The sequence below is a fragment of the Puntigrus tetrazona genome, chromosome 6 (assembly GCF_018831695.1).
Source record: "Puntigrus tetrazona isolate hp1 chromosome 6, ASM1883169v1, whole genome shotgun sequence".
NCBI classification, from domain to species: Eukaryota; Metazoa; Chordata; class Actinopteri; order Cypriniformes; family Cyprinidae; genus Puntigrus; species Puntigrus tetrazona.
The window spans coordinates 4,021,123-4,048,612 of NC_056704.1; the positions used below are offsets into that span (position 1 = coordinate 4,021,123).

Consider the following 27,490-nt stretch of genomic DNA (forward strand, 5'->3'; position numbering starts at 1 on the left):
GTGGGCCAAGGCTTAATTAAAATGACTGTTTCAAAACAGAAAAGTGTTTTATGATCAGACGAGTCCATTCTTGTTAGAAACGGACGCCATGTCCTACGGGGGAAAGAGGAGGGAGATCTTCCAGCGTTATCAGCATTCAGTTCAAAAGCTAGCATTTCGGATGGTGAGGATGGGTGTATGGTATGGCAACATGTCCCAACTATATGAGACGTGTAACAGGCATCAAATTTTGAAATGAGCTAATCTTATGCATAAAATTAAAACATTTCTCAGTTTAAACATTTGTGTTATCTATGTTCTGTTGTGAATAAATATTAGCTCATGTGATTTGAAATTCTTTTAGTTTTTATTTTATTCAAATAAAAAAAAAATGTGTGTGTGTATATATATATATATATATATATATATATATATATATATATATATATATACACACACACAATTTTTATTTAAAGATAACAGTCTGTTAAAGGTTTATAAATAAAATATTGGTAATAATTACTAATAGTAATATATTTTTTTGCTTTTTCTATTGAGTTATAGTAATTTAACTGTACATTTTTTTGCATTATTATAATAATTATTATTACTGTATTGTTATTATTACTGTAAAATGTAAATTGATTTTCAACATAATAATACTAATAACAGCATATCACCAAGCAAGCACCGCATACCAGGAACTGGTACTGATTTATGACCAGACCAGATTTGTTTCTGCTTTAATTAGCTCCATCTTCTTGCTGACAAACATCAAGTTTTACAGACTACCTTTAACTTCAACTTTAATTGGCTATACAGGTTAAGGGAACAAATCGCCTACCAAGTTTTAAAACATTACATTTATAACAGTTAAGGAGTCAATAGGATGTTTTTTCTCTATCATTAAAAAGCCTGTCACTGACCTACAGTCTAAATAGCGATCCATTTTGCAATTGCGTTTTGTCAGTCTGCCTGAGGTAGCTTTCACACGGGGCTGTTTTCATTATATTATTGATCTCTGTTTCTTATTACAGCGATACACAGGGTTCAGTGGGCCTGATTAAATGTGTTAAATTTTTAACAGGTTGTTTTTTCATACAATTCATTTTACCACATTAATACATGAAACTGACAGCGCTAATCATAATGTATAAAATGCACAAAAGAGGGAGATGGAGAGAGACGGATGGAGATCAGATAGCGACAGACAGGCACTTGCTGTGGTTTAAATTGTCTCATTAACAGCTTCTCTCTCTTCCCTAGCAGCTCGGCGGGGGAAACCTTCCACCACAGGGAATCTTTATTATATTTTCCTCGTTGCTTTATTAAATGTCATGTTTTGCATAGGGCAGAGTGCGCCCCTGGCTCTTAAATCGGCTCGGAGGCAGCAGGGTACGCGGGGGACACTGATTCCTGACCAGACCAAAGCTGTTCCTGTTTTAATTAGTTCCATCTTCTTGCTCGCAAACATCAAGTTTTACACAGTGAAGAGAACCTTTAACTCACTGCCTGAAAAGGGTTGAGAAAACTAATCACCGACCAAGTCTTAAAGCATTAGATTCACAGCCTCAAATAAACTTTTTGCCCTGACAGCCAATGGCCGGTGAATTAAGAAAATGAACAGCCAGAATTATTCACAGGTTTTGTGCAATATGTTTTCACTCGTGACAGCCTGAATCAGTTTCTCTTGCTAAAAGATGTCAATAAAATCTAAAGTCATTTTATTTACATAAAATCATTTTACATAACCTGAGGATCATTCTGGGTAAAAGAAACTCTTTAATATTAAGTGAAGAATATGAAGGTTATCCCATATATCCCATATATGACCCTTATACCATATTAAAAATGAAATTATATATTTTTTTCAATGATATATAATGCAGTTTTCTACAATAGATCTATTTATTTGTATGTGCACGTGAAGTATAATTACAATTCATAACATGCAATTTATTCCTGTGATAGCAGGAATCATAATTTACCATTTATTACTCCAGTCTTTACTGTCACATTATTCCTTCAGAAATCATTCTATGCTGGCTGTGCTTCTTATAATATCTTTGTGAAAATAGTGATGCAATTTTTTCTGGATTCTTTCATAAACCGAAAGTTTAAAGGAACAGTATTTATCTGAAATACATTTTTTGTAACATAAAAGGATTTTATAAAAGGATAAAAGGACTCTTTCTGACCGCACTGCCTCTCCGCTATTGAGTTCCGGAAGGGATTTTGATTTTCGTATTTCGTAATTGTGGAAAATGTCACCATTGTTTGTCATTCATGCTGCTTTGAGAACTGTAAAAGTAACTCCGATCGTCAGCATTTGCAGCAGAGGATGATCCTCCCAAAATAACGGTGGAGCCCCAACAAATTCACATTCTCTACTGGCTATAATTATCAAATTACTCAATAAATAATTGTCTTACCAAAATGTTTTTACGTTTTCATATTTGAATGTTTTAGTTATTTGACATAATAATAATATGGGGCGTTGCTCATGATTGTGAGCTTGTGATTGGCTCTGCAGGAGTTTTGCAAAATAGCCTAGCACACCAAATTACGGCACTTTTTTGTTTTGTTTCATTCTTTTACTAAGGGTTTGATCTTTAAAAATGACATTACGACAGATGTAGCCCCCTCCCATCATCGATGTCCATTTAGCCCAGTTGTACACCCTGTGAAACTACAACGGTGAAAATGATTCCAAAAAAAGCTGGACATTAAATCCCTGCGAAACATTTTTGCTGCATTGTTGTGTCACTTTCACCGTCTTTAATCAATAAACCCTCTTCTTTAGAATCCTACAGGGCTACTTTTGTAGAGTTATATTAAATGGATTGCAGTTGGAGCCCATTTGTGCTGATTATACGAAAGCGAGGTGGCAATTTCCCCCTTGGGAGCAAACACTGAGGGCATTTTGGCCATTACGGCAACATGGTCCATTCCACCACCCCGCGCGTCCCTGGGAGCCTCGTTACGGGACAAAGCAACAATCAAAACAACCGTAACACATTAGAGGCCTCAGAAAGCCTGCTTACAGGTGGAGCGGTACAAGCCGCACTAAGCGTCGTAAACTTTTAAAAGGTCAAAGAGTCTGAATGATCGCTCATCGGGGAGAGCTTGATGTTCTTTCCTCGCTCTTTGTATTTTCACTCTCTGAACCATTACTTCTGCTACCTCTCTGCGGCTCTTGCACTCTGCATGCAACGCGGCGTCAGAGAATCATTACAATCACCTAATCACTACACCGGCTCGGCGCCCTCGCAGGAGTGTGTTTGATTAAACATGTGCTTCTGTCTGAGCGTCTTTGATTAGCTTGACGGAAAGACAGAGAGCGAAAGACGCAGACAGACAGAGGAGAGCGAGGGTGCGAGACAGTGAAAGACAGGACCTGAGAAAATTAAAGGGGGAGAAAGCAAGAGGAGACAGATAAGAGAAAGACGTTCCTAAGTCACCGCTGCAGTTAGAAAGTGTGTTGCTATAGAAACCGGTTGCTGGCTGTAAGGTGAAGGAGGGCACTGCGGTGAACACTGTGCACTTCTGAAATACCTTTTACTTCATGACTATGCATGCGTGCGTCCGATTTCCTTATATGATCGTTCAGAATTGTTAGATAGTTCTCCGGATATTGCAATCAGAGCTGATTTACTTTTCTAAACTTGTGCGTCTGCAACTGCATGCCGTAATACTTATGTACGAAGGCTTCATATTTAGCTGAGAACTGTTACTGAATTAATTTGCTGCTTTATGCATCAGACAATCAGGGAAATCACACTGTCCTCCTCAGCCACAGGAAAAACAAAACTGTTGAATTATGAATTAATTTTACTGTGCAATGCGACAATACTCGAACACTCCCATCCCATTATAATCAGCAAAGATGTGACCGCAGCTCTACATGTGTTGTGTTTCTGTATAAATGCAATTCATACATTATGTAGTCACCACAAAAAGTACTTATAGTCTCAGTTCTTAATGCAAATAAGGACGTTTTTACTTAAGTATCAGGATGCTTTTGTAGTACCTGTGTATTATATATCATTTGTCCAAAATAACTAGAATATGACCATAACATTCAAAAGATAAAACGTTATTTATTCTTCAGTGTCACAGGATTCTTCAGAAATCATTCTAAAATGCTGAATTGGTGCTAAAAAAACTCAAAACAAAAACAGCTGTTTTCATAATTTTGCACAAAAACATAATAGTTTTTTTTTTTTTAAAGTTAGAAAGAATGGTAGCCTTCTGTAATGTTAGAAATTTTAAAATATTATTTTTTTAACAGGCTGTTTGGTTTAATACAGTGATAGTAAATATGGCTATCCATGTCAAAAAGATAAAAGTTCAGTAAAAGCTCATAACGTGAAAATAATTTGACAAAGAATTAATTTTATGAGTGAATAACAGTGATTTAATGAAACAGATTTAATGAAAAAATTATTATAATTTAAAGAACATATAATGCATTTTTAAATGCTTGTTAGTTTTCACACAGAAAAGTAAAGTAAACTCAAAAAAGAGGATCACAAAAACAAGGAAAAAAATAATGCTTGTCCTTTTTGAGTTTCCGTATGTTCAGCCATGATTCCTGTCAACTTGATCTCTGTGCTGCTTGAGGATTAATACTTTTGTGCAATAACAAATATTTTATTTATGGCTTCAGTACTGAAAAAGTATGCACATGTGGATAGACTCCTGTTTGCACACTGCTGTTCACTTTGCTCTAACATTCCTGACTTATTCCCGTAAGTCTGAATTTCTTTTGCCACGTGTCTAAGTGATTTGTGTGTTTAAGCTCACCGTGTGATGCAAAGCACTACGAGGCAGATAATGGCCACTTGCAGAGCTCCAATGATGGATGCGATCAGAACATAGCGCAGTTTTCCCGAACCAGGTACCACGTACATCACGTTATAGTCCTTCCTGTCGCACTGGGGCCCAATGAAGCCCGAGTGACAACTGAAAAACACACACACAGACGAGATGAAATGGTGTTCCCCAAGAAAAGATGGGGAAACCATAATCAATAACTACTTTCAGCAGGTAATAATACAGGCTAGTGTGCATAATCACATGGCAGTAGGATGTTGATGCCACTGTTTGTGGATAATTACTAGTAATTACTAGGGCATTTGGTGTTTATAGGTGCAAAAAAGCATTGGAAGTGTATGTGTGTGTGTGTGTAGGAGTGAGTGTGCAGTGGGGAGCTGGTGCACACTGTGAAAAACATAGTCTTGTTTAATTAGAGCCTCGACCTCTCAGAGGAGGCGGTTAAAGGGACACCTGCCAGCCGGCACACACACACACACACACACACACACACACACACATGCTGGTAGGAATGAGTCATCTTTTAGGGGGAGGCACACACACACAATTTCTCTTCTCTTTTTCTCTTTCCTTCACACTTTTTCTTGCACATCTTTCATCACTTCTCATCTTCTCTTATTTCTCGTTTTTCTGCTTTTGTCTTCTCAGCGCTTCTACAAAATCAATCTCACACCGTCCTTTAAAGAGTCTGTGGGCACGTGGGTGAGGGAAGAGGACGAGTTTGATATGTTGTCTTTGTCGTGTGGTGCGGTTACCTGCAGGTGGGGGGCGAGAGGTTGCTAGGATACTCGCACTCTCCATGGACACAGTAGTTCTTGTAACGCTCCGGACACGGGATGTAAAGACCCCACGGTACCTCGCTCACCTGGTCTTTCTCCTCTAAACGCACCCCGAACAAGAGAGAGAGAGAAAGAGGGAAACTGTAATTCCACAATCAGATTTATACTGTCAGGTTAGGTGTTGTGAACCCTTCAGGTTGTGATGAAATTGTGAAAGTGGAGTAGAGTAGTGTCATCAGGTAAAAAAAGAATAAATACACAGAACCACTGCAAACATCACAAGTGGCTTGCATGGTGGTGAAATAACACTCACCAGCAGCCAAAAGCAGGTATTAGTTTGCAGTTAATCAGCCAACTTGGCAGGTGACTTTACACTCTTTTATTGAAGCAACACATTTGATTATGTTTTTGGGAAAAAAAGCATAAAGGGGTCATAAAATGACCAAAGATCATTTCCAAAAATAAAGCTTTTATGGGTTTGGAACAAAATTAGGATAAGTGATTCATCACAAAATGTTCATTTTGGGGTAGAGTAACTCATTATTAAATAAAATTTGAGCACTCAATATAAAAATCTCAAAGGCATTTTGCCCTTGTAAGAATAACGGAAGTGGCACGTTTCTCTCCATAAAAACCATTGCTAGACTATTTTCCTTAAAATGATGAAAACATCCTAATAAAGCATAGTGCTATTATGAATTCAATTCATTGAAATTAAAATATGTGCTGTGGGTTTAATATGCGCTTTATTTTTCTGCATGTAGTTTAAGCACGTCTCAGAGCGGCTCTGTTCACAGCAAATGCAGCTCCACGCGAATACTTCATTTAGAAATCAACACTAACTCAGGAAAATTTTTTTAATATGCTAACTGTTTGTCGCAAATTCGAAATTTCAAAATTCTAATTTGAACCCTTCCTCTAATTATACGTCTTTTGCTGTCCAGAATGATGGTCTCCCAACAGACATTCTACTGACCATAAGTAACTTTTGCAAGTACACGTCAGCTTATTCTACCTGTAACCCTACCAGTTCACTAATACTCTACCAACACTCCAATGAGCCAAGCCAACGCTTAGGTGCAGTGTTACTTATAGTCAACAGAATGTGTTAAAGGTACCATCAAAATAAAGTGAAACCCAATTTTTTAGACCATTGACGCCCTCTGTAGGCATTTGATATAATATATAATGTAAATGTAAGTGTTCAATAAAGCCATATGATTACTTGCTTTTGATATTTTACTTTAAATAACTGCTATTGCATCATTGCTATATGTGTATTTTAAATCATTTTAAAGTCCATCGTTCGATTAGGCCAATTTTTATTACCACAACAAAATTATGATTACTGGATTAATCGTCAGAATGTTTATGCATCAGTGAATCATGCCAGTGATAAACGTTTAACTTCACTGTTGTTAGTAGTTATCATAAAATATAGGAATATTAATAAATACATTTTTTTTGTTTTTATTTCATTAATGTTTTTTTCAAGACATGTGAAATCACGATCTTGTAAAATAAATTATCCAACCTCATTTCAGCCATTAAAAAAAAAAAACAACAGCACTGATTTTGGGAAGATTAAAAATGCTAACTTGTTTTCGGGTTTTAGGGACATATTCCTGCAGGACTCTATATGTGAATGCGAATGAAATTTGAGAGCTGTGGTGAAAAGAAGCGCTTCAGCAAACGATTTAGTCTTCAGTTTCTGTCGGTTCCTCACAGACTGTTCTAAAATTATATGGACTTTGCACAATGAGGGTGAGTAAATGATGACAGAATCCTAATTTTTCGATGAACTAGCCCTTTAAAAGACTATTTAGGACAGAGTGCAGCAGTTCGTTTCTCTAAATGGTGAGGAGAAAATGTGTGTGTGTGTGTAAGAGCGTGTTTGAAGGGTATCCGTGTTAAGTCAATGGAGGGATCAATGCTACAGCAGTGACACCACACCCTCCTCTGTTTACTCAATTAATCACAATCTTTCTTTCTTTCTTTTCTTCTCTATCTCTCTCACTCTCAAACTCTCTCCTGACACTGTCTGTGAAGCAGGTCACAGCACTCAGTCAAACTGTCACACACACTGGGAGGTATCAGGGTACGGTGGCCTGTTGAGGACACATAAAGCAGGCTAGTTCTCTAGAGACTTACTGGTTTCAATATGCTCCTTCACACCGCTCCTTTTATCACAGGAAAGGAGCGACACTTTGTTTTTAGAGCTGTTAACATTTATGTTTAGTGCTGTTTTATTTAATGCAATTAACACTTTTAGTAAATGTGAAATCAGAAGTACTTGAAAATGCAACCTGACTCTCAATTATCAGTAAATGAAGGCCAACATTTCTTTAAGAAAATGTTAATGGCAAATTTATTTATAAATGAAATCATGATCAGAAAAGTATTTCTGCATCCTAATTATGTCAGAATTGAATAAAAAAATGTCAATCTCTGCAGTATGGCTGCAACAAAAACAACAAAAAAACTAATTATTTTGCTTCCGTTCTTTGTAATGCAATCAAATTGTATGTTTTTTAAGAAAAGAAAAAAATGCTCACTAAGTCCGCAATTTATTTGGTCCAAAAATGTAAAAACAGTAAAATTGTGAAATATTATTATAATATAAAATAATTGTTTTCTGTTTGAATATATTTTAAAATATTATTCAGTCCTGTAAGGGCAAAGCTGAATTTTCAGCATCAGTCCTCAGTGTCACATGATCCTTACTATCCTCCTGACATGCTGATATGGTACTTAAGAAACATTTTTATAATTATCAATTGCAAAAACAGTTGTTCTGCTTAATAACAGGAATTCGGGGCTGGGCTGGGTCAAATGGTCAATTTTTTTTAATCTACTAACATTTTTGTTGCACTATTCAATTGGATACATTATATAGTTACACTTATTAAAAACCACCAGTGTGAGTATGTGAGTGAGATGTGTGTGAAGGTGAACCTTCCTCATAACCTCAAATCGTGAGCAGAATGAATGTGATTAGATTCTCAGGCTGCAGCAGAGGTGAATACATGAGTGATAAATAAATTGAGAGTTGAGACTGACCCTTACAATGTCCAAGGTATTTGACCTCAATCCTCTCCTGCTTCTGACACGACACCTCTTTCACCTGGCAGGGGTTGTCATAGGAACGGCCGTCTGATGCACAGACTGGATTAAAACTGATGTGGGAGCAATCAATGTTGCACACACACCTGCAGGGAGAGAGAGAGAGAGAGAGAGAGAGAGAGAGAGAGAGAGAGAGAGAGAGAGAGAAAGAAAGTAAGAAAACTTTACTGTTCATACTAGATGGAGATTCTTGTCTGGGTTTCTTCCAATAAAAAGAAGGGTCAGGTTGTAAATTCCATATTTTTTGACTACTTTTCGCATGATTTTTATATAGATATATATATAGTGACGAGCATCCCAAGGATTCATCAGCATCACCCTGGAAACAAACAAGGAGCACCTGTGGGAGATCATCACAGGCTGATCGGCACCAGCTGCGGCTCGTTGGGACTCGGCTACAAAAGCCACACGAGCCTTGCCATAGACTGAGAAACCTCTCCATGAAGGATAGCACTAATGCCTGTTCTCTATTCCCCTCCTGAAAGCAGCTGGTGACCGCTCAGCCTCCCACAAGCACAGCCTGGACCTACTTCACCAAGAAAGCATGCACTGCACAGGAGCACCCACCGTGATCTTTCACTTTGTCGAGCACTTTGTAAATAAACCCACCCTCCGGGGCACTTTATTGAGCTCTCCTTGTCATGTGATTCTTCACATTACACTGGTGGAGAATGCAGGCATAAGAGTGAAGAATAACAGACAAGCAATCTCCTTTACCTTACTTTTCTCAGTTTTTCAACATGGAGGAACTTCTTCAACGCCTCACCGAGGTTAGTATCCTGCAGCAACAAATAGTTGAGCACATCGTCTGCCAAGGTGAGACACGAGCAGGAGCTTGTTGCTCTATGAATGGCTGCAAGTGCAAGCTGCTAAACTAATATCAAAGACGACTGCCCATGATGACATTGAGGCATTGAAACCGCGGCCACCAATGAAGGATGGCATTGTGCTGATGTACGGGTACTGCAGTGCACTTATTTTTCCATCCCAGGAGCCACCACTGATCAATATGGCGATGTTAAGAGGGAAATTCTGGGCCACCTAAGCTTGTCCCCGATATGCACTGCTCAACATTTTTCCAACTGGGAATATAAGCCTTGTTTGCTTGACTGTGCCCAGGCAGCTGAACTTTCGCAGCTTGCACAGCACTGGTTGCTGGAGGGGAATCATCATCGACCGGCTGCTTCATGCTCTTCCTCGCATCAGGATGAACCTTGTGGGGCCACTGCCTAAGTCTGCCCAGGGACATGAATACATCCTGGTGATTGTTGATTATGCCACCCGGTACCCAGCAGCAGTCCCACTCCGAAAGGCCACTGCGAAAGCCATAGCCCAGGAGCTTTTCCTGCTCTCCAGCTGAGTCGGCATCCCAGCGGATCCTGACCAGGTTACCCCCTTCATGTGACATACCGTGTGCGGCAGCCTGGAAGAAGGAGAGCCAAACGGCTATACCACATCAATCTCCTTAAAAAGTGGGTAGGGACTTGAGACTCTTGCGGTCTCCAGTCCCTTGCTTGTAGAGGTCAACCCAGAAGGGGAAGCTGCAGTACCTGGTCGGTCAGTTCTCTGTTCTCTTCCCTTCCCTGGGCAGACCACCGTCCTGCAGCACGACATCCGGACACTGTCAGGAGGCAATGTCCAGCAGCGGCCCTACCATGTCCCTGAGGCTCACTGGCAGGCTATGGAAGAGAAAATACAAAAAAAGCTGGAGATAGGGGTGATAGAACCATCGCGCAGCCAGTGGTTCAGCCTGATCATGATGGTTCCAAAAACCTGACGGCACCCTCCGCTTCTGTAATGACTTCTGCCGCCTCAACGAGGTATCCGAGTTCGAAGGCTACCTCATGCCTTGGGTGGATGAGCTGCTAGATCGGCTGGCAAGCGCCAGGCACATTTCAATACTGGATTTCAGCAGTGGCTACTGGCAGGTACCACTCTCTGAAAATGCAAAACCTAAAACCGCTTTTTCTACCCCTAGTGGCCACTGGAAACCTTCCCTTTGGCCTTCACGGGAAACCTGCTATGTTCCAAAGAATGATGGTTATTTTGCTATGGCCCAACCAGGCCTATGCTGCGGCTTACATAGATGATGTTATGATCCACTTCGAGGCATGGGAGGAACACCTGGACTGCATGTGGAGGGTGCTGTCGGAGCTCCGGAGGGCTGGACTCACGCCAAATGCCTCCTTGAACTTTCCGAGGCGAAGTACCTAGGTTACCAATTCAGTCGAAGTCTTATTCACCCCTACAAGACGGGAAGGTGGAGGCGATCCATTCAGCTCTGAGATTAAGTCCCAGGTACGAGCCTTCTTAGGGTTGGCTAATGCTGCTTCATCCCTGACTTCTCCTCCTTAGCCAATCCTCTGACAGGTCTGACCAGGAAGGTGCAGCTTGAGCCTCTAATACAGGACTAGGAGCCATCCTGTCACAGATGCAGGAAGGTGAGGAGCATCCGATGTTGTATATCAGCAGGAAGCTGACCCTAGCTGAGAGAACCTACACCGTGGTGTAGAACAAGGGCTCTGCCCGTCAAGTTGGCAGTCCTGGAGCTGTGGTATTACCTCCCCAGCCAGAAGTTTACCCTGGTCACAGATCATGCACCCCTACAGTGGATGGCCCGTGCCAAGGACACCAATGCCAGGGTGACCTCATGGTTTCTCATGCTCCAGGACTTCCACTTTGTTGTGCGTTGTTGCTTTGTTGTGTGTCACATGGATGACAGAGTCTAGTGTGGATGAATTTGACTGGCCTGCACAGAGTCCTGACCTCAACCTGATATAACACCTTTGGGATGAAGTAGACAGAGACTGAGAGCCAGGCCTTCTCATCCAACATCAGTGCGTGATTCTCATAAACACACTCCTAAACCTTGTGGACACCTTCCCTTAAGAGTTGAAACTATTATAGCTGCAAAGGGTGGACTGATGTCATATTGAACCCTATGGATTAGGAATGGGATGTCACTTAAATTCATATGCGAGTTAAGGCAGGTCAGCGAATATTTTGGCAGAACAGTGTATATTATATTATTTAAACTAAATGTAATTAAGTAATATGTTTTTTTTTCCAATATACAGACTTAAAATAAAATAAGAATATCCATTATTATATTTTTGTTGTTTTTTATGAAGATAGTGTAGTTGGTTACAATGTCAGTGTGCAAATGTCAGAAAATCCATTATAACATTCATTTTTGTTTTTATGAAGATAGTGTACTTGGTTACAATGTCAGTGTGCAAACTCGGTATGAAATGCAAGATGTGATAAACACGTTTGTTCATTAGGGATCAGGTGATACATGTATAGTTTATCCAATGTTGGACTTTTAATAAAGTACTTTCATTTCCAAAAGTCCACAGGGCCCAAAGTGCCCAGCATAGAAAAAATGCCAATAAATAATTATGCAGAAAAAGCCATTTAAACAAATCAAAGCAAATTAAATGCCAACTATTAAAGAAATTAAACATATTTACGTTAAGTAATAATAATTGGTCTCTGGAACATTTAAAAAAGAGAAATGTGGAGTTGGACTTTGATTAGTGTTGGACTTCCAACTTATATGTTGCTTTTTTAATGCTAAAACACATTCAGTTCCAGTAACAGGTTTATGAGCAGTGTGATTCTCCTTCACATTATAAAATTTAGTTTTATTCAAGCAGCATGTCCAGAACAACAGCTGTAGCAAAACAAAAACAGCAATGTTGAGAAAAAAATCAAGTACTGTGAGACAACAAACTATGATTTAATAACATATTTTGATGTTGGTTTGGCTATTTAGGCAGTTGGGCATGCATTTTTTCCTGTTTAACCATGCAACAAATTGTTCTTTGTCTCAGATGTTTGCAATGAATCATCTAAACCAGTTCACAAAGCAGGTTAGAAGATGATTTTTTCATTATCTCTTATTATATATTTTATTATCATACTCTTATTGACTGAAAAATAATTAAAACTCAATAGCCGAGCGTAAAAATAACAAATAAAACATACAGCACATTAATGCTTGGGTCACAGTTTCATCAGCACACAAACAGGTTTTAATAAATGACAACACGAAGTGGAAAACGTTGTATGAGTTCACGTAATTATGTGATCACAAAAATAACTGCTGAACGAGTTCACTGAAATGAACTCATTTTGTGGAAACAAATCAGAATTCATCACAAAGAATATAGGTAAGCGCTGATGAATAGATGCACACAGACTCTTCATTCCTTCAAAAATGATTTTGCCAACCGTATCTTTCAGTTTACTTTGCATTACGCTTGCAGTTTATCTGTTCATTTATTTATCTAAAGGCACCCTTCTGCCAGATACCCCATTACTGGAGACTGACTCTATCCTGGCAGAATGAGCATCGTCTCTTCCTCTCTTGTACTTGCAGTCTGAGATATTTATCTATCTGGATGAGCTTCGATATTGCCATCTGTTTGCCTGGGTGGTCTCAGATTAAATATATTATCTTATATTATAGATAAATATATTTTTTTATCAAAAATGATTTAGTCAGTTTGCATGCCTCTATATGCATCTTTATGGATAAGTCTGCAGTCAGTAAGTCTCTGCTGGTGGAAATGTTATTATTTAGCATTTTTGTCATTTAATATTACAACCACCAAGGCAGTCATTTTGACAGTTTTTATTAACTTGACTTTATTGAAATACAACCAATATAACTATAATACCCTGACTTTTCCTAAATGTGTGTATATTTTATTCTAACGTTGTAATTTTATTAAAGTGACAAAACGCAAAAGAGTTCTGAGTATTTCTCCCTTGAATGGCTACACCTCCAATAACTCGACTGTAGGCTTTCATTTTAACAGCGGTGAAAAACAGTTTCTCTCCCGTTTGCCAGATACCAAGCGATGCACAAACACAATTATTACAAAAACATATTTTTTTTAGGGTGATGGCGTCATAAAATATGACAACAGACATTTAAAGCTTCATTGTAAAACCTGGATAGAAGCATAAAATGTAAATATGATCTGACAAAAATATAATTCAGCTGGGTCTAGTATGAAAAGTCAAAATTACCATTCAATGAACTATGGCCATTCTAGTAGTTACAGAATTAGTGTCGTTGTTAAACCTCTGTTGCGTGGTGACCGCCAAAGTGTAAATTTCTCAGAATAAATCATTTGGAAATATAAATGACATATTATTAGATAAGCAATCATTATATTTTGTTCTGTTCCGTAATATTATAATATAAATATAAATTAAGCTAAATATTAAAACTAATTATATTCGTTACTAACAAAACATTTGAAAATAGTAGCTATTCGAAATTATTAGTTGTTAGGCTTACAATATAGGCCTAAATATTAGATGAAAAACTTTTTTTGTTTGTTTTTTTAAGAGAAATGTTTGCATGGTAACTAATTGAAATAAAATATTTTTTTTTTTGTTTGTTTCAAACTGGATTATGAATGACAGATGCGGTTTCGGGCTTTTGTACACACTTTGAATATCAAAGAACTTCATACATAGTCATACATGAAAGTGAGTGTCTAACTAGGACCATTACAGTAACGGCAAAACAAATTCTTGGAGAGAGAAAGACAGAACGCTCTTAGACCAAATATATTTGCTGCATCTCCTCTGTCTAATATATTTACTGGTGAGCACTTCATCTCTGAGTCTGGTATTGATTTATAAAACCCCGCTGTAATATTTCTAATCCCTTCATATATGCCCAGAGGATAACAGACCAGACCTGGCAGCATTCGGCAAGACACACGCGAGACAAAGTAACATGAACCATGTCTGACTCTATTTATCCACACTTACCATGTTCTCACACATCCATGTGACACGAAAACACACATGCAGGCTCGCACGCAAAATTTGATTCTTATAGCATGAAAACAGCAGATTCATTGCATTTTCATTGAGCCGAAGTAAACGTGATTAGAGGGAAAGAATAGATTTCTGCTAGTTTGAGCTGGATTCTATTCTATAGGACCGGCCGCATCAATGCACGCAGATGTAGCTGCTAATTGGTTATCAGACACAACATGCACATACAAATAGATTTAGAGGGGAAGAAAGGTAAAGAAAGAGAGAGAAAGAGAGTGACGGAGTGAGAGAGGTCCTATAACGGAATTACAACTCTGCAAATCAATCTAGCACACTCACTGTTCGCTGTGGCTGATGGAAACTAGATTTTCTCATTTTTCACAGCTTTCCAAAAATATAATTGATGAAAGCAACTTAGAAAGGATCAGTAGGGATTTCATGACTCTCAAAGATATACTTAATCTTGTGGAATTGGAGCAGCTATATTTGGTTTAAAGATTCCCTGCATATTAGACCACAAAACCTACAGCGAATGTCACACAAAAACATCTTCTAAAAGGCCATATTCTATACATTAGTGGGCTTTTCCATGCTTAAATCTACTTTTTTGTATAATGTTCTCTCCCTGATCCTTATTAAATTAATATAATATATATACAAATCTATAAAAATAAAATCTATAATTTTGGCTATTTGTTCATTTAATAGACTGTTTAATGTATATTAAAATGTATTTAAAATTGTATTTTTACTTTTGTATTAATGCACTTATTTTATGTATTTACTGTATGTATGTTTACACTTTCTTATGTTTGGTAAGACTGCATTTATTTGATTAAAAAAGTAATATTAGAATTAATTTTTAATTTAATTTAAATATATTTGTGAAATAGAATTTGTTTTAAAGACTCTTTGACGAACAGTTTTTTTAAAAAGATGTATTTTTCCAACAATGTAAAAGTATTTACTGTCACTTTTGATTAAAATCATGCATACTTACTGAACCAATGTAAAAAATAAATGAAAAATAATAATCCTACCAAACTTTTAAACGGTACTATTTATTATTGCTCTTATGTTTTTGAATGTCTTGTGACTACATTAATACATTAATTTAACGTAGGGCATTTTAAGTGAACAACAACAATGACCAAATAAATAAACCAAAAACTGTGAAAATGGCAATGCACTTTCTCTACACGTCTACCTGAAACAGAAGAAGCAGAACGTCCTTTTTCAGACTAATCAGCAGAATGAGGCAGAGGTGTGACTGCAGAAGAATAAGCCTCTGATTTCACAGTGAAAAACTGAGCGCTGTTCTGACATGTAATTGGCAGGTGTGGCACAGATCATTTTGTAGAGCTGCTAAATGACATTATCTTTGGTCCGTGATAAAAGGGGCCAACTGGAGTCAAAAATTATATACTTTTTTTTTTACTTAATAGTTTAATAGCTCCTGACACATGTTATTTCTTAACCATAAGTGGCACAAATCCCATACCTTTGTAGTGAGAACTATTAGACATCTATTAGATATCTCACAAAGTTATCTAGAATAAAAAGTAATGAAATTGTGCCACAATTTTGTGTAACCATCATTGTAACCAAGTCTAAACATAATTTTAGGTTTATATAGATGCAGGTGTGACAGCAATGATCAAGCATACACACACACACACACACACACACACACACACACACACACACATATATATATGTAATTTTTAAAAATCATTTGTTGTTGTTTATTGCAAATCAGGTTTTAGTGTAAACAATAGACTTTTTTTATTCAATGACAGGTTTGCTAAAATAAAAATACAAATCTGATCATTCACTTCGAAGAGTCTCATGGTCAATAAGTGATGTAATGCAAAATTTCTCCAAATCTGTTCCAATGATGAACAAATATCTCAGATGTCCTTGGGGTGACAACATTTTCATCGTTTGATGACCTATACCTTTAAGCACCTCCTTTCGTTGATCGTTTGTTAGAAAACAACAAAAAATGTAATAAGAAAAAGGAAGGTGTTTTGAAAGTGCCCCCAACACCTGCTTTTAACCGACCACATGAACCTTAACGTAGACGCGCTCAAACACATTAACCGCTGAATGCCTCATTTCCCTCTTTTCATCTCTGTCTCTTTCTGACATTTTCTCCCTCATTCGTTCCTGTCCCTTTCTACATCTCTATCTCTCTCCATGCCTCGCTCTCCCTCTGATCTGTCTGGTTAGTGTATTACCGTGAGGGATATTTGAATGGTAATTGCCCTCCCATGGTCCTGAGGTTTTAATCTGTCTGCTAGGGAAGAGGAACTCTATTAATTGAAGATGGAATTGCAGTGGAGAGCTGCACTCTTTTGCCCCTCCATCTCTTAGGTTGCCAGTCCGCTCTCCTGAACGTTGGCCCTCGTGCTCTGAAATAATCCATCATCCTTCCAGACTGACAGAGAACTGACCCTCACAGTCCGGCGACAATACAATTAACATTTACAATCTGCTCAGAATGCCACAGAATGCCACGGCACAATATGCTAGTCAAGGGGTTAAATAAATTACAAGGCTGGATCAAAAAAGAAACCCGAAGGGGAAATGATGGCAAAAAAAAACTGTGAGTGGTTACAAACAGGTCAGAACGTGAACCCGAAATCTATTTTTGCAATAGATGTGTCCAAGGGGAGGTTGTCAAAGTCGTCAAAATTGACTTTTTGCTGGCATCACAAAAATCTGTATTTCTGTTCCGATTTCCAGTAAAAAAAAAAAAAAAGCGAAACATCCTCAAAACAGGATGAGTTTGCTTATCTTGAAAGTTTATTTTACTTACCATACTGGTAATTTGTTTTTCTAGCTTTAATCATGAGCCTCACTAAAGATAAGGGGCAGATATCACAAGAGAGACTGCAAAGCTAAAAGGAAGCACGAAAGAAGACAAAAAAAAGAGATGGGAAGGACAATCGAATAGAGATTATTTACTGCAGCGCGTTCCGTACAGCACACACCCTCGGCGATGCACTGTAATGTATCACAGTGAAATGGCGTAGACTTTATCAGCCTTCAGAATCAGTGCCGGGAAGAGCAGAAACTCACGAGAAGCAGGCCTGCAGAAGACTCTGCATCAGATACATGCCATTGGACACACCCCCGTATTCCTCGAGCCCTCTGGCTCTCTGAAGAACAGAACGTCAGGACCCTGTGTGTTTGTGACTCACCACACGTCCTCAGAATCCTCGTCGCACTCGGCCCCAAACTGACAAATGTCGCACGTTGATGTCTCCTTCTGACTGATCTCTGCTGAGCCCTCATTAACTGCAGAGAGAGAGAGAGAGAGAGAGAGAGAGAGAGAGAGAGAGCAAACCAGATGAGAGATCTTGAGAGCTGCACTTAAAGGGGGTCATATTATGAGGAATCAAATTTTCCTGTATCTGTTCAGATAAAAGAGCTCAGTGTTCTTTTCCTAAACTGCTGTTATTTGATTTACACGAGTCAAAAGAATAACTCAAGAATATGTTTGTGATAAACTATAAGAAAAATAAGAAAAAGAAATAGGTAATAGGTAAATGTCGCTTCTGAAATTAACGTTTTTGTTGTGCTTCGTGAAAATGTGCTTAGTTTTTAATAGTAGTTTAAAAATATGTTTATTTAGGATACAGTGTTAGCTGTAAAATTAGACAACAGAATGTTATCAAACATAATTCAAGCACTTTAAAAAAATGTGTAAATTTGCTGTAAATATGACAGTTATAACTGCATATTGTATCAAGTGATATAATGTTAATATTCAACCAGTCCACTTAAGTGCTTTGTGGCTTAAAATATACTGATAACCACTGTAATACATGTGGTAAAATAAAAAAACATGGATCTGAGTGCATCATAAGTGGCATATCTATAAAATAGTCATAGTGTCAAAACAAAAATCATGACAGAAGAAGAAACTAAACTATTTAAATAAAAGAAAGGGGGGAGATTATTTTCAACAATTTCCAAAAGATATGGTAATGTAAGTCGTGGTGGAAATAAGTGGGGGCACTATATATATGGCTGCTTGTAATATAATTGCAATTATAATAACTGTAATTTATATAATGGTTTACATTGCCAGTATACAAATTAAAAGAAAATGTGAAAAGTGTGTTTTAAGAGAGATAACCTGACCAGGTTATCATAGTTTAAAGTAATATCCATATACTGTACCATGAAAAGTGTTTACAATCATATAAGAAGTGAATATTTCAACATATGGGTTTTAGATTACCATAAATACACAAGTGTAACAGCCAGCAGGTGTATGGTTATGTAATTAATTGATTATTGCTGGGGACTGACCGCAGTATCAGCCAAGCTGCCCCTCTACAAAATTAAAATATTTAACCGTAAAAGTGAAAAGACCCATGCAGAGACTCTTTCGTCAGTTAATGCCTTCATGGAAATCTGACAGAGATGAAGACACCTCACCTTAGCGGTTTTATGCTGAAAGAAGAACAAGAGTGTACAATCTAATAATGCAAGCTTGAATAGCGCCCCTTATTAAACCACTTCAATTAGGACAGTGCTAATTGCAAATTTGCAGTCCTTGAGCAGCCACTGGCAGTAAATGAAAGAATCTAGATAAACATAGCATGTGAATGTTTCTGAAGGCTAAATATGGGTCAAGCAGCAGTTTTCGCTTAAAAAATAGCTGATTTGAGTGGGTGTGAAGGAACAGCCTGATTTTCTACACATTATGGAGTAATGTGTCAGTTTCTGCAATGTGGTCACGCCGAGATTCACTGAGTCAAGGATAGTGTGTAGTGTTGCTAATAAAAGCAAGACAAAGCACTGTGAGTTACATGTTTTTAGATCAGTTCTTTATAGTGTATGGTGGTTTAAGTTTGAACTGTAGCTACTGTATATCACAGTGGATCTGATAGTCTCTGATAGCGAGAAGAATGTTCTACAAGACGTCTATACCAAGTGTATGTCTTCTAAATGTGCAGCATCACAGCTGGTCCTTCTGGAGATGACGCAACTCATTTGTTAAGCTTCCAACAAAATCAGGAATGCAAATCATTATTGTAGGCTAGGTATTGCAAACATATTGCAATGGTTTGTTAATGTATATTTTCAAAAAAAGGAAAACAGCAGTCCATATAATTCTCTTGATTTATGTGCAAAAATTAACATTCTGCAATCATTTATTCATCCCGCATGGCATAATTCATATAGACATGTTGCAAAATGTCTGCAGCGTTTAATTTGTCCATATAATTGAAAACAACGCTAAGCAAAACTGTTCACGCGTTGATCTTGCAGCAAGCAGTACACATTTGGAACAATAAACGATTTTTGCGGCAACTATTCCTTTAAAAGCCATTTTTTTAAATGTCCAATATAAATAAATGAGTGAATGTCAAATGACAGTGACGACCTGGCAAACGTAGTACAGGTTTTATTCGCACTCCAGATATTCTCGCTATACAGAGCTCACTTTTTAACAACTGCAAAATATATTCCTATATTCCCTAAGATTTTATGTTCAACCATGCAATTTCACATTAACAAAAAGTTTGATTCAAGATCTTTATGTTCAAAAAGCCCCGCTTGTATAGTGAATTTCTCATTTTTCTGTGGAAGAAATGCCTTCCGTTAGGTGTGTTTTCCTTTATTACATTTTGACGTGTGTGTGTTGGAACATCTCTGCTCAGTCTCTCATGAGTCTCTCAGTTATGTGAGAGCGAAGAGGAAGTGTTGTTTCCACATCAATAGTACATATCTGATTCTGTGTGCGTGTGTGTCTGTGCACGCGTGTGTGTGTGTGTGATTTAGAATGTATGAGCCAGAGCTCATCAATGATTTACAATCAGACATTAAAACATGTTTGATCCTACTGGAGGAGAGGCAATGCTTTCCTCAAGCTAAACTCATCTCTTGAGCCACACCAATCTGTCTCTAAGTGGCCATACCCCTCCATCCTTCTCTCTTCTTGCCCTTTTCTATTTCCCTCCCTCCCTCGTCTAGCTCCCTGTGTCTCGTCTCTCCCATAGTGGCTACATTTGTTCACATGTTCAGCACATCCATCTCCTGTGTCATGTCATCCTTGTTGTATGTCTTAAGATGGCGCTTTTGTTTTATATCCTCTCTTATTTCATTTTCTTTTCTTCTCATTCTCAATTTCCTGCTCTTCTCCTTTTTTTTCCCCAGTCCCTCGTTTTATGTTCATCACCTCCTGATCGGTTATAGGAATGGGCAAGATGGCTAACTGTTCAGCAATAAGTGAATGCATACAAGCAGTTAACTATTTTCGTGTAATAATACACTCCTTAAAAAATTGGTGAGTAATTAAGTAATATTCGTTATTATTTTTTTTAATTTATTTTATTTGTTAGAGAGACGTTATATATTTAGTTGATCAAAAGTGACGGTAAAGGGATATACAATGTTCTGAAAAAATACATCATTCTTTTTTTTTGAGTTTTCTCTAATTTATCTAACACTAAAAAAATGTATCAAGTTTTTTTTCAACACTGATAAAAATAAATGTTTCTTAAGGACAAAATCAGCATATTAAAATGATTTTTGAAGCATCTGAAGAGTACTGATGCTGAAATTTCAGTTAAAAATATAGTTCGTGAAACTCTAGATAGCGCAGGCTGATGGATTGCTAATGTAACCAAAGATATTCAGAGAGTTCAATGATTTGGCACAAGGTGATTGGTTCATTGCATTCAAATGGACGGTTTAGCATTCACTTGAGATCGCTGCAGTGCTCTTTCGGAGTTTCTCTGAAACACTCCACCTCCCCCAGCTCCACCTGTGCAGGTCTGCTACAGGTTATTTATGAGCTATTTGTGCAGCAGGAGTATGCCTAAAATATGAATCCATTTTCTGTTAATACTTATTCTCGTTCTGCGTGTATTGAATCAATTCCCAGGCCCCTTTTATATTCTAAGCTAAAGCCTAAATAATTTTTTCACTGTTTACTGTGTGCGCACTCCTGCTTTCATGGTACATATAGTAGCAGCCTCATAGAATTGGCTTTTCATAACTCTATCTGGAATGCTTTTCATGCGGTGGTCAAAAGGGCACATGATGTGAGTCATAGGAAAACTGATGTATGAAATGGAAAACCTGTATACAGAATACAGCATAGTTTACAATGTATAGTGCCTTGCATGCATATATGTGTGCGTGTGTATATATTTAATGTTTCTTATCAAGTTTTATTCATTGTGTTCTATTCCTAACAGAGCTTACTGCATTAAAATATAGTGAAACGCCTACAATTTCATTTATACTAGGCCAGACTAGACTAAATACTAGGCCACTACATATTCCATTCCAATCATAGTTTTTCTCGCTCTATTCCTTGTTTCAAATTCATTTCTAGTTGATCAGTAGAACTTTTCTAATATTTCAGAGTAGATTTATCATCCCTCACTTCAGAGCATCCTCTCTCTCTCTCTCTCTCTCTCTCTCATGTTTTTCTCTCTCTTGATCTTCCCATCACCCCATCCTGAATCTCTTTTTAATTAGCCTTGCTCTAGAGTGAAATTCTTCATCCTGGATTCACTTCATAAGTACTGCTGGCATATTCACATCTATCAAGAGAGGCAGACAGAAGCTGCTGTCATCCGAACTCAGTATAAGCATCTTGGTGTGTGCGGATGTGAACAGACAAAGCGAGATATGAGATCATTATTACAATGCTCTGTATTAATTAGAGATGAGTTGAAAATACTCACCATCATCCCCTGATCCAGAGCCAGCATCTGCAAAGCAGAAAAAACAGATGGTCAACACAACAGCCATGTCGATTAAAAGGGATCTAGTTCTATTTCTGAACCTATTCTAGATGCGCCTCACACACAAAACAACTATGTATTTTGATAATTAGATTGCACACTCATAGACACAAAAGACGTTTGTCTACAGCACTGTGGCAAAGTCATCCATTCACACATCTAAAACATATTTGGTCAATCGAGACGCTGCTTTCGCAGATCATTTTTATTAAATTGAAAATTTGTCTACAAAGCATTACATTGTGTTGAACTTTAATGATTTCTTTTTCTCTTGAGACTTTTCAAAATTTCTGTTTTCCATTAAAATAAAAATGCTTACTGATTACTGGCTGACAAGTTCAGTTGCAATTTCACTTTTCAATGTATTACTTATATTAATTAAATTTAGATTAAATTAAATTAACTACAATGAGATTTGTACACTGGCCCTCTTTGTTCATTAAGAAGAAAAACTTAAAGTTTAAATAGTAACAATAATAATAATACTAGTGATAAAAGCTTCACATAAAACTGTCACTTTATAGGTCAGATGTTCACATCCTGAAACTGGACAATCTTCAGATTTTTTGCCTAGAATGTTGTCTGCCATCTATGTCATACAGTTGTGCATGCTTAGATTAGAAATACATGTCCATCTCTAATACGATTTTCCTATCTTGATGGATTTTCGCAGCATTTTTTGTTTTTTCCACAGATGCAGAGGAGAACAACAGACGCGATATCACAGACGTCATGCAGTTCTCTCTTAGCCCTATTTATACGAGGCATTTATTGAACAGTAATGCATAAAGGAGGCTTCTAATTCTAGAACATTCCCGGGACTTAAACTGAGCTTTTATGAGCCCAATGGATTAAATCTGTAGAACTGAGAACTAGCGTGGCGAAAGAAAAATAACTATAGAGGCAAATGTATACATTAGAGTGAAAAGGGAGGGTGCAAAATAGCTTGGCTGTCACCTCATTTCCCATTTTTAACACTTATAAATCTGCCCTTCGGCTGCATCTGTACCTCTCAAAATATAAATAATGGGAGTTCTCGTGGATTCATTTGAGGTGAAAACAACAAACCCCAGATAACCCAACTTTCTCTCTCTCAAGTTCAAGGGCACAGCCGCTATGACTAGACTGTACCGTCCTCTCTCGCTCTCAGTCTTTCTCGCCATCCGCCCCTGGGCTCGACGGCAGCTTTGGGAAAATCTGACATTCATCAATTTGTTATGATGGAGAGGAGCAGCTTATAGCTCTGTGCCCTCCCATCAATCACCCCACCAATTATTCCCCGCCCAGAACAAATATAAATCTTCGTTTGAGATGGCCACAGGAAGGCGAGGCCTTAATGTGTTATTCCTTTAATTCCAAACTGGGCCTCTCCTGCGTCTCTGCAAAAATTATTCTTCTTAATAAGCCTTTTTATCTTGTCTTTTAGTAAAGGTATCTCAACCCCACTAATAAGGCATAATGTACAGCAGGCTTTCTCAACCCTGGTCCATGAGGGCCACTGTCCTGCAAATTTGATCTCCAAACCTAATCAAACACACCTGATCCAGCTAATCAAGTCGTTCAGGATTACTAGTTATACTAGCCAGCATCCCAATGTGCATACTATTTAAAATACTATTTAGGGCAGATAGGGTGGATGGTGTGCACATAGCGACGCAGGGCTGAACCAGCTAATTAATTAGTACTAGTTGTACTGGTTCATTTTCAATAGCTACGGGCAGTTGAGTTTGATCATCTTTGGAGCAAAACTCTGCAGGACAGTGACCCTTCAGGACCAGGGTTGAGAATCCCTGATGTACAGTTTCACAAAATAACTTTAACAACAGAAATGAGGATGAATCATGAATCCTCCCAGTTTTTACAGCGTATTTCATGCCGTCTTGTTGTTGTTTTTTTGTGCATGCTGATCAGTGGAGGAACATCATTCATTCACACTGGAACCTATACTGGCCACATTTAAAAATGATAATGTGAACAGCTATATAAACCTGATCGGAGAAAAAAAGTTTAACACTAATGCTTGCAGTGTGAACATAGCCTTTGAACTGAGATTTTAACACACAACCGTCTCTAAGGTTACAGAAAAAGGTCCCAAAAGATAAAATATCAAGTGAGGGTTAGTTTTAAGGGCACAAATGCCTGGCTGATGCCAGAGTTCAGAGGAGAATGGCTAGACTAGTTCAATACCCAGAGGTACGCAGAACAGCATCTCTGAAGCAGATGAGTCACAGCAGCAAAAGACCACAGAAGGCCACTCTTGTCTACAGTTTTGTCACTTTTTGTCATAAAATTTGGATAAAAGAATAATGTAAAAAGGTTATGTTGGGATTTGTTGGGACTGGGACCAGTGGTGAAGGGCGCAGTAAAAAAAAAAGATCAGTTTGTTAGCCAGCTAGCACGGTATTCTAATTCGGTGATGTGATGCAAAACATATGAGCCTGAATAAATCAATCCTGTCAGGCAAGCATATAAAATCACGTTCAGACTATTTTGCCTAATTGGGTCGCATAAAAATAACTTCAATGAGCGATGTTACGGTTACGTGAACAAATTATGTTTGTGTCGATTCATGAGGAACCGACATACATGATTAAATTAAAAGAAGACAAAATAAAAGCACAGACTGAGCGAGCTATTTTGCAGTGTCCTCTTCCTCAACCTTTCTCACTTTCTCACGTTCTCTTTCCCAAACTTCTGTGTCCCCTGCTGGGTCACAGGTAACACAAATAGTGTGAGCTATGCAGATGAGGCCGAGCTCGTTCATATTCATGAGGCTGTGGTTTTAATGAGGGACTCAATTACAGGTTCACATTACTCTGACACTACTGCTGTCTGAAAGAGAAGAGAGAGACAGAGGGTGAATGTATTCAGCATCTCATTTCTTCATCTTCAATCTGTGTTTTCACTCTCCAGATCATTCCTTGTTCCCTTTGCTGATCAGCCCAATCCCCGCTGCAGTCATGATCTTCCATAATTAGCCAAATTATTTGTCTGGGTCTGTCCTTCTGGTATTACATCAGACTGTCTCTCTCTCTCTATCATACTGCTCCGTGGGGAGCGTCTAGATGTTCTGATGAATTATCCTAATGATGACTTTTCCGATTCCATCTTCCTGCAGCGTTGCCCCTTCCCCCGGCACACACACACACACACATATACACAGAGGGGCTGATTTATAACTACATCCCCCTATCTTTCTCTTCTTTACAAGCAATGGGTGATCAATTTGAGTGCAGTGTGACCTGTGTTTATTCTGTCTCCAAACACACACTCAGATTTGTGTACCCCCATATAGCGCACACAGTGATTTGTGGTCTGTGAGGAAATGTAGCCCACTTTACTTGACACTGATTACTGCCTTTGCCTCTGAACAACCCCACATCACTGCATCACACACAGACAAACACAGATGGCTGCTTTTTGCCATGGTGGGGACTTTGCTTTTCACATTGCACTGTTTTTGCTAGACGTGCTTGCAAAACTTTGAATGGACGTTAAAGTAACCTATTCAGAAAAGTAGTTTGTTGTAAACACGTATAATGTCCCCCAATGAAAATGGGAAATGTGACCTGTTCGAAATCGCTTCAGTAGAAAACAGCCATGTTTAGCTGTAGCATTTAAATGTGTCTAACATTCTGCTTTATTTTTCCCCGTTGCAGATACTTTAATGTTCTTTACAACTGTGGGACACAAAACAACATTTTTTGGACTCTGGCAGGAAAGTAAATGATCCTAATTTATATTGTAATGTTGACCTATTTAACCCTATTACCCAACGTTTTGCAAAAACATGGTTTTCTAAAACTTAAAGAAAATATACACAGCAATGTCAAAAAGTATGGGGTTGGAAAGTTGGGTCTTTACAAATGTTTTTTTAAATAAGTTTTATGTACGCCAAGGCTGCATTCATTTGACATACAGTATATATAATAATATTGCCACTTACACATTTTTATTACAGTAAATTTATAAAAACATTTCTTATTATTATCAGTGTTGAAAACTGCTTAATGTTTTTGTGGAAACTGATTCTGTTTGTTTTAGGATTTTTTTATGAAAGTTTAAAAAGACTGCATTTATTTTTGAAACTTTTTTTTGTTTATAATTTTTATCAAAAAGTCACATGCGTGCCCCTTTGAATCAATTTATTGCATTTGTGCTCAATAAATGCAACAATTTGTATTAAAATACCAACTGATATATAATTGGTCTTAAATTATGCTTACCTTTGTGGATGCACACACACTATGTTAATTTATTATTATATTAAACAGTATATATTTTCTATATCCTACAACTACATCTGAATGCAATCCTCATAACATATTATTATGTATTTATTTTTATCTTTGTTCTGGATTAATTTACACCTCTTTCTCATTTAAAAAAAAATATGTCAAAAGTGGGCTAATATAGAAACAGAGGACAAAAAGAGGACATAGAAACTGGACCAAAATACTTTGTGTGTGTGAGTCAGTGTGTGTTTATGAGTCAGTGTGTGTGTCCTCACAGGAAGTCACCTCTAATGAGTAGAAGTGTGTCTTTGTGCATGTGTGTGAAAAAAGCAGAAAGAGGTGGAACAAAGTCATTTGCCATTATAGCGGTACACAAGCCCGATCGCGATTCCCCGGAGCTTTTCTGAATAGTCTTCCTAAAGCGGTGTCTCTACACCTCAGATAATTGATCAGATAATGAAGAAAAGACGAAAGAAAGAGACTGAAATGAGAGAGAAAAACAATAGATGAAGGAGGGAAAACAACCAAGAATCATTTCTGGTATTAAACGTTATTTAAAGATTCGGTTTCAGGCGGGTGAGATAGGCTGGAATGAGCTTCGATCACACTGTCAGAACGTCAATCAAACCAGTATCTAAACTGTCTGTAACCAGCATAAAATCCCTTTGCAAAAGTAAAATCTACGTTTCACGATTTTCTTTAATAAACCGAGCTTTCGTTTAAATTAAAGACCGTTTCACGCCGCACGCATCGTAACTGGAAAAGCAGTAGAGCTTTGACAACGTGTTAATGTCATTTTCTGTGATCTCAGCTGTCACAAACCGTGCTTAAATACACAAAAGGGCACAAAAATTAAAACACAAGAGTTTAACAGTTGTCTTTGAAGACCGGTCTATCTAAACAATTCACATTAACTCGGAAAACAATAATAATTTGTAATGTCCAATGTAAGAGT

General features: G+C 37.8%; 1 protein-coding gene across 2 annotated transcripts in view; it reads right to left on the bottom strand.

Annotated features, from left to right (window-relative positions):
* The window catches only part of tmeff2b (transmembrane protein with EGF-like and two follistatin-like domains 2b), a 48,421-nt gene that overhangs the window by 1,435 nt on the left and 19,496 nt on the right, over positions 1-27,490 (bottom strand). For both annotated transcript variants that reach the window (XM_043242853.1, XM_043242854.1), the window contains exons 4-8: positions 22,241-22,267; positions 17,729-17,825; positions 8,655-8,803; positions 5,571-5,694; positions 4,786-4,944 (exon numbers count right to left, since the gene is read on the bottom strand). In XM_043242853.1, coding sequence (XP_043098788.1) covers positions 4,786-4,944; positions 5,571-5,694; positions 8,655-8,803; positions 17,729-17,825; positions 22,241-22,267 — 556 coding nt within the window. The remainder of the gene's footprint in view (positions 1-4,785; positions 4,945-5,570; positions 5,695-8,654; positions 8,804-17,728; positions 17,826-22,240; positions 22,268-27,490) is intronic.